Genomic DNA, 11,821 nt, shown 5'->3' with positions numbered 1-11,821 from the left:
TTTATTCATTAGAAAATAGACAAATACACCTTCTAAGCTACTTTGCATTTTGTCCCTGATCTGTGCACGCTTTGAAAATGCATCGGCCAGTGTAAACCAGGATGAACAGTCAAGCTCATCGATTAGTTCTTGGGGAGGATCCTGGAGGAAGGAATTGAAACATAAATGATTTGTTTTATTTTAGTGACATGCACAGTGCCATGATAGAAAGAGAAAAAAAGTGCTAACCAACGTCTATGAAACCATTTTACTTACCTTCAGAAAGTTCTCTGCATAGTAACACAAATATGCCGCATTCAGAGGTGTTTCCTTGCTGTTCGGGTACCCGCACTTTCAGGGCTGGCATAGAATCTGCAGAAAATGTGTGGGACTTTATTCATAGTTCCACATTTCTGTTACTGAAACTGAAATACAAAAACAACCTTATCTTTATCTCTATGGCATTTTATTGAACCTTTTGTTAAAGCATGTCTCGTCCTTGTTTTGCAACATTATGCCTGTTTATATCTTATATTGCCTAGAGATATATTCCCACGAAATTCTAAAATCTATCATTTAATCACCCTCATGTACTTCAAATGACTTTCTTCTGCTGAAGAGACCACAAGAAGATTGTCATCTTCGGGGATTCTCCTTTTCAGTTAGTTTACAGTCAATGACAATTGGCTTTATGCACAGCTTCACTACTTCCTGAATTTCAGCCAGCTCTTTGTTTCCTGTCTGCCATTATTGGCCAAGCTTGATTAATTCAGGTGTGCTTAAAGCCACACCGTGGAACTCTTCAACCTTTATAATATATTACCAAAACCCATTGCCGTCTCCTGAAGGTGTCTGTATCGCTTTTACTTGCACTTTGTAACTTCGGGTTTCAGGTAGGAACCCGAGCACAAAAAGAACTACAAAATTCGACCGCTTTATGGCATACGTCACTTCCCCCACCACCCACAACTTCCTCAGAATCTAACAGTGCTTAACTCACATTTGAGTGCCGTCTGTATGTTTTCGTCATGCCGAACAACACAGCTACAAGGAAGAAGGCAACGGTTTTATCAGAGGAGACTAAAAAAGAAAAGGGGAGAGTGACAAATTAAAAGCCAGGACTAGGATTAACACACTGGTCCAGCTTTCGCTTCGCTCGCTGGCGTGAGCTAACGGAGGAGAAATAGTGCTCGACCGATGCGGACGCTTTCCTGCACAAAAATGGCGTTTCTAAGGTAACCCAGATAAATTCATATAAGCAGTGTAGTATTTTCTGGTATTCCGGCCACAGCCGATGGTGTCATGAGTGTAATAAAATGCCCACAGCCCAGTGTTCATTTCTACAAACACAGCCCAGTGCAGGGCTCGCACTAATAAAATCGGCTCATGTCAAATATAACGTTAACGTTACATTAAATGTAGTGAACGCCCACGACTCAGAAGTACCCACAAACACTAACATTACACACCACATGTCCCACGGTTTCTGTAAAAATAAACCAACATACATAACGTTACAGTCAGCTCTGGCCGACGGTGTTTTCAGTGCAATGAATGTGTCCGCTGTCCCGCGCCCACATTCACTCACAGACATGATAATCCCCACGGGGATCACCCCGCTCGCTCTCTCAGCCGACTGCTATAAGGGAATCAAGCGCGGCAAGGTTGCCCGGCCCGCCTCATACACTGCAAGCACCATAGACAGTAAAAGCACAAGCACACACAATCTAAAGACACGGGAGGCTGACCGGTTGGCGATATTTTTTTTCCCGGGATGGTAGGGGAAGACTCATTAGTATTCATTAGGGAACTCATTCCTGATTGGTCTTAACCCCAGCGACGGTTAGGTTTAGGGGCGGGGTTAGGGGTAGGTTGTCAGGCCTCAGTGACGGTTAGGTTTAGGGGCGGGGTTAGAGGTAGGTCTAAAGACCAATCAGAGATGAGCTCCCTAATGAATATTGATGAGTCTTCCCCTACCATAAAATCAACAATCAAAAGATAGTCCTTTCAAAAAATGTCCTCATGTTTTGTCCAGTTGTTGACACCAGAAAATCCACTAAAATTACATAGATGACATGATAAATCATGTGGTTACAATAATTCTTCAATGATTCAATATATAACTGTATGCCTTCTTCAAAAGCCATGCAAGGCTAGACACTATAGCATGAACATCGAACATCTACTCAATATAAAGAGAAACTGGCTGTGAAACTCAAATTCATTTAATGATCCCTTAGCTATCTTAACATATCGGTAACTTCTACCTGGTTTTTAATTTAGTGTAAAAATACACTGGGTAGATAAAAGATTTCCGCCTTATATGCCATCTTAATTCTTCATGAACAGACCTAGAAAGATTTAGTTGAAAATTATTGCTGAAAATATTGAAATTTTGTATTGAAATAATATTGAAAAATTTATGATTTGCAGTTTTATCTTTTATCAAAAGAATTACCTCAATGCAATGTCCATGACAATGTAATTCAGCCACATTCCATCATCTAGTGTCGCAAGTGACTCTTTCAATAAGGGCACACGAAAGGACCTCAAAGGGAAGAAAAAAAACGAACAAAAAAATTTTATACAAATGTTATAAGTCAAATTTCTGGTTTAGACAGACAATATTTTAATGAATTTACCCTTTATCTTTCTCCGTAGATGATCTGTACAAAGAAGAAAATTAATGTTAACATTAAGAAATTTAAAATGGTTTCATTTTGTGATCATCTTCAAATGAGAGAAAACTTATTGAACGAGCTATGAGGAATGATGCCCCTGGGGCAACAAAATATATTGTATTGTTATGATTATTTAAATACAGTGATTGGTTATTGTCTGTCTAATGTTAGATGAGTAATAAGTAGGGTTGGGTATCGAGAATCGAGTATCGATTGGAACCGAGACTAACTTTTCGTTTTTCCCGGAATCGTTCAAAAGTTAAAATTTCGATTTCTAGTTTCGATATTCACAGTCCGCCGAGCGGAAGAAGAAACCGCTGAACAACACCAACGAAGAAGCGTCTACCGGAAGTGTTGGCATAACCACGCGAGTCGAACATGAGTACCTTACGTCGGCGATCCAAAGTGTGGCTTCGCTTTTCTAAAAATAACGAAATCTCAGCAAAATGCAAAATTTGTGACAAAAGGAGTATTTTTACAGAAGGAGTATTTCCTTCAGAAAGGCCGTTGGTTAGCAAGGTTAGCTAAACTTTTTTGACCCTGCCTCTTAAAAGAATCGGAATCGAGAATCGTTAGGAACCGGAATCGAAACAAGGAATCGGAATCAGAATCGTTCAAATTCAAACGATACCCAACCCTAGTAATAAGGAATGATGTCCCAGGGTCAACATAAAAATATAATATGGGTCAACAAAAGATATTTAATTATTATTATTATTATATAGTGAAATATATATGTGGTATGTGGTAGTGAATCAGCGAACTACGGCGTTGTACGGGGTGCGTTTCCCGTACAACGACGTAGTTCACTGCTTCACTACCATAGTACGATGCATTGTTGGAAAATCAACTAGCTAGTCACGACTGTTTCCCGAAACCCACTGTCGCAAAGTATCGTTCAACCACGTTGGTTTCGCACGTGGTGGAGTAATAACTACTTTTAATGAAACTGTTTGAGATCCAATTAACGCTAGATTTGTTTTATACATTACAGACATGTCATCTGAGGACTATTTCTAATTGTTCTCAGTTGTTGGTAACACTTTATTTTGATAGTCCACTTTAGACATTCAACTAACTATAAGTAACTTTGCCGCTACATGTCAACTAACTATCATTAAAGTATTAGTAGACTGTCTGCTTAATATCTGCTAACACTTTATTTTGTTGGTCCCCCAACAGACATTCAACTGACTGTAAGTAACTTAGCAACTACAAGTCAACCTGTTCTCCTAACCTGAAGCCTAACACCTAACCCTAACCTAACAGTCTACTGACAGTCTACTATAATATACTAATACTCTAATAACACTTAGTTGACATGTAGTTGAAAAGTTACTTATAGTTAGTAGAATGTCTAAAGTGACTATCGAAATAAAGTGTAACCCAGTTGTTTTGCTTTATTACCAGACTCAATATTTGGCTCGTTCTTACATAGTGGAGCACGTTCGCACATGCGCACTTTTCAAACACGTTACTTCAAATCTTTTGAAAAACTAAAAGATGTAAATTACATTTGTAAGTATTCTAAATAAAAGACACCGGTTGTACTGAATGTCAGCTTGCTTATTTTGCTCAAGGTAAGGATTTATTACCTCCAAATGTGTTGCAATATAGAAACGATGCTTCTAACCATAGGTCGAGAGCTGTCGTTCAAACCACACAACTTTGCGATGATGTTTGCGAATGTTCGTTGGAACGATGGTTTCGGGAAACACCGAATCGTTGAACTATGCTGATAACGACGGAACTTGTGACCATAGTTGGATAACGATGCTTTCGGGAAACGCACCCGTACAACGACGTAGTTCACTGCTTCACTACCATAGTACGATGCATCGTTGGAAAAATCAACTAGCTAGTCACGACTGTTTCCCGAAACCCACTGTCGCAAAGTATCGTTCAACCACGTTGGTTTCGCACGTGGTGGAGTAATAACTACTTTTAATGAAACTATTTGAGATACAATTAACGCTAGATTTGTTTTATATAAATTACAGACATGTCATCTGAGGACTATTTCTAATTGTTCTCAGTTGATTTGCTTTATTACCAGACTCAATATTTGGCTCGTTCTTACATAGTGAAGCGCGTTCGCACATGCGCACTCTTCAAACACGTTACTTCAAATCTTTTGACAAACTAAAAGACGTAAATTACATTTGTAAGTATTCTAAATAAAAGACACCGGTTGTACTGAATGTCAGCTTGCTTATTGTGCTCACGATAAGGATTTATTACCTCCAAATGTGTTGCAATATAGAAACGATGCCTCTAACCACAGGTCGAGAGCTGTCGTTCAAACCACACAACTTTGCGATGCTGTTTGCAAATGTTCGTTGGAACGATGGTTTCGGGAAACACTGAATCGTTGAACTATGCTGATAACGACGGAACTTGCGACCATAGTTGGCTAACGATGCTTTCGGGAAACGCAACCCAGGCTATATGCGCCAGAGAGAAATGCACATTTCATACGGATTACATAAACAGAGAATTGTCTGTTTTCTTTCTTTTTGAATTGTTCTGTTTAAAAGTAGACATTTCGAGCTTTCTATAGATATATTTCTCTGGTGTGTGAGGCAAGTAGACCTACCTTATACTGTAAGCTGTGTTTCGGTTAATTTATGACTCGACGAGCTCCCCAGAGGAAAATTTTTCTGCTCAAAGCTTGCTTTTCTATAGCTCAGGAGACAAATTTGAGATTCTCATCTAAGCCTTATTTTAATCTCTATTTTGTCTAAAATGTTTCTCATATGTTTCTCCTAAAATTCACTAGGAGCAATAGGTGAGACAGAGGAAAATTTTACTGCTCAGAGCTTGCTTTTAGGAGACAAATTTGAGATTCTCATCTAAGCCTTATTTTAATCTCTATTTTGTCTAAAATGTTTCTCATATGTTTCTCCTAAAATTCACTAGGTGAGACAGAATAACCAGAGGGAGTCATATCTGAGACTAAAATGAGATGGCTTGCTAAACTCAATTCAGTGTTTTTAATGACTCCTTTATTTCTCCTTTGAAAAAGAAAATGAGTACTACTGGAGCTACTATGGAGCAATATCCGAGTCTCTCTTGCTCACTTTCCCTCTCATGCACACAAACACACACGCACACACATGAATTACTAATTCAATCAAGACCTTTTCCTCCTACCAGACTAGATTCACCGTTCTAAACACCACAGATCATCCACTTCAGAACATCTTGATGGACCAAAGAAACAACTGACGGGAATGGTACTCTCTCTTCACTGCAGGACAGACAGAGGATCTATCTACAGCCATCAGGCTTTACAAATCTATAGCAAATGGTAGATTAGCTGATGTAGTAAAGAAATAAAGAAATTTGAATCTGAATCTTTATTTAAATCAAAATAACATTAACAAATTTAAAGACAGCAAAAACTGTTCAAAAACTGTTAAAGACAGTTAAACATGGTCATTACAAAATTAAAGTGCTTTTTTGTTGTCGTAAAATTCTTTTGTTTTTAATTGTTTTTAAAACGGTAACAATTTTAACAATGTTATAAGCAGTGGCAGGCCAGGTTGACAGTAAACAGGTAAACAGTAAACTTGAGTCTCTGACGCCAACATACATAATATGAAAACAATGACTTTTTGTGAACATTGTCATTTCAACAAATGTCTGATCCAAATGTCCCCATCCGGTATTTATAGTGTTGTGGCCCTGATGCGGCATTTGTTTATGAAGGCTTTTTTGACCTTACTTTTCTCAACCGGTGTCCAACCATCCAGTGTACTACAGCGCATGACGTAAGCTGCAAGAATAAAATAAAATAAAGCACAAATTACAGATTGCATTGAGTAACCGCAGTTACCACAAGAGTATTGACAACTTTTTTCAGATACGACAAAAATTCAATGGATCACATAAGGAAATGCAGCAAAATCATAACATTTAAAGTAGCTATGTGATATATGGGTATATATGGCTTATTGGGTTCCCACTGGGGGTGTAACGATACACAAAACTGACGGTTCGGTTTCCCCACGGTTTTGACATCTCAGTTCGGTTCGGTTTAGTTCGGTTCGGTTTTTTTTTTTTTAACAGTGGTTTAATGAAAAAAAATGGTCTTTGTCTTTGAAATTCATTCAATTACAATTAAACGTTTCACAAGCATTAAAACAATAATCTGCTAATGCTGTAAACTATATAGGGAGCCACACATTACTATAACATTAAAGGTTGTAGCCTAGACTTTTAACCTAAATTCAGATGCTATTCATTTTTTAGATATAATAATCAACGCACAACACATTGTATGAAAACATGTAAACTAAACATAAGGCAGTTTTTGCATTAACTTTTTGAAATATAATAATTTACACAGTTGTCATTTTCATGAAAGATATTTTAAACAAACATTAAATAATAAAGACATCATTAACAGGTTAAGTAAAATATAATATATAGGCTAACATAATGCATTTATTTAGTGCAAGAGTTCATTTATAGGAAACAAAGTTGTGGACACTGAATCACTTGCCTGTTGAGGTAAATATAATGCTAGTGACAAGCTATGCTGTTTTATTGACGTCTTTCCGCTGCTGAAACACTGATTGAGCGATTACACGAGTTATGATGCCTTTCAGTAAGTATACTGTATCTTTCAACATACCTTCAGGTGTCCATTCTGTAACTGAGGAAGAGATGATCGCGTTTACTTAGTGGTTAATAGTGGCTAGGCTACAAAACTGAATTCGTTGTGTACAGTACACATAACATGAGGTCCATTGAGCCGGGCTGGGCGGGGCCGGGGTAGCAGGGGGCGGGTGTGTTCGGTATGCAATGAGAGTATCACGATTCGAATCATGAGTTCTGTATCGCGTTTTTTCGGTTTGGTTGGAATATCGTTACACCTAGGGGTTTTTTATCGTTATACCTAAAACCGCCAACACATTTTTTCCTATGAATTTTCACAACTTTTTCCACAAATTGTTAAAGGGATAGTTCACTTTGAAATTAATTTTTGGTATGTTTTAGCTTACCTCAAGGGCATCCAAGATGTAGGTGTCTTTGTTTCCACAGTATTTTCAATTTTTATATTTTTAGGTTAAACCGTTCTTATCTGTCAGTCATATAATGAAAGTCAATGGTCACCACCTCAAAGAGCATGCACAGAGAAGTCCAAATTAAACATGATTTATTGACTCGTAAATGTAAGTACACATTGATGGCCTAAGACACGAAACGAGCGGTTTGTGTGAGAAAACTAACAGTATTTAAATCGTTTTTACCTCGTGTAACCACAGCCACGTCTTACTGATCTGAATCAGTTGTTCAATGTCCAACTGAACCATGTCCAACGTTCCGCCGGAAGTGATCTCTCGCGCGTCTACGTCACTCATTGTTTACACAGAGATTTCAGAAGTTTTACCTTTCACTAAACATATTTAGATATATCGATATCATCTTCAATTGCTATTTCCTGTGTATCTAAATATGTTTAGATCTTCACAGTGAATGGCAAAACTTCAGAAATCTCTGTGTAAACAATGAGTGACGTACACGCGCAAGGGATCACTTCAGGCGGAACGTTGGACATGGTTCATTTCGGTCAGAGCCCGTCTGGTTCGGTTCAGTTGGACATTGAACAACTGATTCAGATCAGTAAGACGTGGCTGTGGTTGCACAAGATAAAAACGATTTAAATACTGTTCGTTCTCTAACACAAACCGCTCGTTTCGTGTCTTAGGCCATCAATGTGTACTTACATTCACGAGTCATTAAATCATGTTTAATCTGGACTTCTCTGTGCATGCTCTTTGAGGTGGTGACCATAGACCTGCATTATATGAATGACAGACAAGAACGGTTTGACCTAAAAATATCAAAATTGAAAACTTCTATTGTGGAAACAAAGACACCTACATCTTGGATGCCCTTGAGGTAAGATAAAACATACCAAAAATTAATTTCAAAGTGAACTATCCCTTTAACAACCACATGAGCACATACTTACTTAGAATAGCATTGACTTTGAACCTATCCAGGACTCTCTTCCCATCTGGCACCTTTCCATGTTTCCCAAATGCCACCGCATTCTTGCACTCCTCTGCCGTAAAGAATTCATCAAAAAGAAGATGGAACAAGCGAAGGCAGTCCTTCTTTGCGGTTGCATGGATTGCAGCCAGGTTAGTCGAGGACAAGAAGAGGCCACTTCCTGGATATAGCTCCTGCTGCCGAGATCTGCCTTTTGGAGCCCAAACACCAGCCTGAGGTTGGATCTGTTCCACTTTGTCCAGAAAACTTCTGAATGCCTCGAGGTGCTCACCACCTATGACACAAAAGATGTATATTACCTTACAGGGACACAGCAGCATTTATAAAGTTAAAAAAAAAAGTTTTTAAAAAGTCCAAAAGATTTCATGATTGGATAAGAGTTTTACCAAATTGTTTAAAGCTTTTAAGATTTAGCTTAAGCATCAAATAACTCCCAATGTCCAAAGTAGTAAGACAATGTAGTAGAACTTTAAACATACCAATATAAAAACATAATTACAATGTTATGTTGCACATTTTAATACACTAGATTATTACCCACGTTTTTTTACACAAGTCTTCTGAATAGATATTAGGTGTGTTCGAAAAACTGTTTGAGAAAAAAAAGAAGTGTTAAAAGAACAAGTAATTGCAACAGAGAGACAAAACATACTTACTTATACCACACAGCACATCAAGCAGTTTGGCCTTTTCCTCCACTAATTTTTCCACCTCTGTCTTGCATGCTTCGCATGGCTTCCATGATCTGTCTTCTGCTGACTCAGACGAACTGAAACATGGTTCTCCATATTCTGGAATTGGATCACGCTCGATGATTACAGTATCTGCAGATGAGCTTGGAGAAGCCTCATGTACAGATGTGCTTGTCTGGCTCTGGTCCCCAAGAACAGCAGGTTTTTGATGTGTATTAGGACTTTGCAACATTTGGAGGAAGCTTTCTTTGGCTGTAGGAGTTGGTGGCTGTCTTCGCTGATCCAAATCTGCCAAAACAGGCTGCTGTTGTGTTTGGTCTGAAGGTGCGAGTAGTGCTGTGTGAGGCTGGTAATGCTTTGAATACTGCGAAAGGCTGGAATTGTGTGGAATTGGAGACAGAGTAGTTCCATACTGGTTGAGCGACTGGACTGGTGAATGCTGGTAATGTTGTGGCTTATTCGGTGATGACTGGGAAACTGGAAGTTGGTACTGTGGCCAGGCAGTTGCATGCTGGTACTGTGGCTGGACAGGTAGAAATGACTCTGTAGGTGGATGCTGGTACACTGGCCAGGTTGTTGGAGGCTGAATGGCATTTTGGTCCACAGTATTTGGGTGATCCTGTGCAGAGGTGGACTGGCCTGCTTGAGGTAGGAATGGAAGGTTGTAGAATCTTTGTGCAGCTGCATCTCTTTTTTTCATGTCCCTCTTTGTCGCCTTCTTGGTATCCACCGTTTTGTCAGCTGTTCCAATGAAGTCTACAGTAGCATTGTAGAACTTATTGTCAGACCATCTTGCAAGTACTTTTTCTCCTGGTGTCAGATCTCTAAAGCAAGCGATGGGTTTATCATCTTTGTTTAGAATATCACAGAGATTAAAAATCTTTGCTGTGTATCCATCTTCAAAGGTCAAAAATACAAAAAGTCCTGAAAATGAACACAAAGTAAACAAAAAGGAGATTGTGAGTAAATCAGTGTAAATCAATCTTCTCAATCTTAAATTTATATTCATATTCTAATCAATCTTAAACATGCTACTATATCTTTATTGTCTTATTTCTAATACTTTTAGCAAAGCAACAAAATTACCTCTTCACTTTAGCCTTCAACTAGGATTAACTTTATTCTTTTAGCACTTTCAAATTTATTCACTTCTGCAACTCTTTGATTTATGCACTCTCTATTCTATTTTTTTTTATTTAATTATCACATATTCATTATTTAATTGTCACATATTTTATTTGTTTGTTTATTTATTTTACATATTGTCTATGAAGAGAATGGCGTAGAGATATTTTTTGCAAAGAACTTTGAGCTGCAATTCCTATACAAATTATTTTATCCCTTAAATTTTGAGATAATTCGCAAAATTCAGTCACAAAAATATACAAATACTCCTTTTTCATGACAATTCCTGTAATCAATATTGTGCCAGCTACCAATATACAGTATTTATAAAAAAATCCAGGAGACCAAATACTGACGAATATTTTTTAAAGTGTCCAAAATACGTTAAAATAACCATTTTTTAATACTTAACAAAATTAGCTAAGCCCCGTAGCATAGTAAAATAACTCAATTACCATCTTGGTTATCTCTGGGGGAGCTGTCTGGTTCATACAAACTCATCTTTTTCGGAGGGTTTCGCGCTCTTCTGGGCAGTTTTGTATCTGCACTCATTCTGTAAAAGAAACAAAATTACAACACATTCAATTATTGGTGTCTCACTGCACGAGATCAAATTTTTCCAATCATACACAATTTATGTAACTTCGAGAATGTATAGGCCTCGCTGAATGTAGAAATATATTTTTGTATAAAGATGTTTATTGCAGAGAGCTAATTCTATGGCCTTCCTAGCAAGCCAACTACAAAATACGACCAGTTTCTTCAGAGAGTATCAGAACCCGGATACACTCGCCATTTAAAATGTACCTAAATTCTGTTTTAAAAAAAATAAATAAAAATGTTGCTTACCTTCTTTTGAGTCCTGCAACTGTTTTTTCCTCCATTCCGTCTGACTCGGCCTGTCTGCAACTCATACGTTAACTAACGCGCGCCTAAACCTCGTTGATTAAGCAGCGCCCCTCCACTGTGAATTAACCAATGACGATGCAGCATTTGTGACTGATGGCGCTCTTCTGCTGACGTAAGGTTCAAGGTTCACTGGGTTTTTGCGCCAACTGAAGCTCAAAAAAGAAAACAAAGGTGGCGGTGCAGCATCTATAAGTGGTGAGTGGATACAGCGACTTTTTAATAATAGAATAAACTTTGTTTTCTTTGTAGTTTAAGGTTTTTTTGAGCTTTGTAAATGTACAGCACATTATCTTTTAGTTACTTGATTTTTTTTATTTTTACATTAAAAAATCAAGTTTTATTTTTATTTCAGTTAACTTATTGTTCTTGTACGCCAGTCAGTGTCATATAAGTTTGTTTTCATTTACTACA

General features: G+C 37.8%; 1 protein-coding gene across 1 annotated transcript; it reads right to left on the bottom strand.

Moving 5' to 3' along the window:
* Positions 1-6,116: 6,116 nt before the first annotated feature.
* LOC148970761 (uncharacterized) lies at positions 6,117-10,158 on the bottom strand. Its single transcript, XM_089123656.1, has 3 exons — positions 9,341-10,158; positions 8,644-8,958; positions 6,117-6,438 (listed from the first exon to the last, which is right to left on the bottom strand). The coding sequence occupies exons 1-3, from the start codon at positions 10,074-10,076 to the stop codon at positions 6,332-6,334; spliced, it is 1,158 nt and encodes a 385-aa protein (XP_088979782.1). The 5' UTR covers positions 10,077-10,158; the 3' UTR covers positions 6,117-6,331.
* Positions 10,159-11,821: the final 1,663 nt, after the last annotated feature.

This window comes from Pimephales promelas, chromosome 19 (assembly GCF_988280905.1).
Source record: "Pimephales promelas chromosome 19, fPimPro1.hap1.1, whole genome shotgun sequence".
Taxonomy (NCBI): domain Eukaryota; kingdom Metazoa; phylum Chordata; class Actinopteri; order Cypriniformes; family Leuciscidae; genus Pimephales; species Pimephales promelas.
Note: the sequence above shows the minus strand (reverse complement) of the source record. Positions and strands in the feature narration are given on the sequence as shown.

What these genes read in the sequence shown, in the direction of transcription:
- LOC148970761 (XM_089123656.1), bottom strand. Translation starts at nt 10,076, where the DNA reads ATGAAAAAAAGAGATGCAGCTGCACAAAGATTCTACAACCTTCCATTC. An exon ending in TGATGTGCTGTGTGGTATAA is followed by an intron (nt 8,959 to 9,340) that starts GTAAGTATGTTT and finishes TTTGTGTCATAG; the next exon opens with GTGGTGAGCACCTCGAGGCA. An exon ending in CAAAGTCAATGCTATTCTAA is followed by an intron (nt 6,439 to 8,643) that starts GTAAGTATGTGC and finishes TTATTCTTGCAG; the next exon opens with CTTACGTCATGCGCTGTAGT.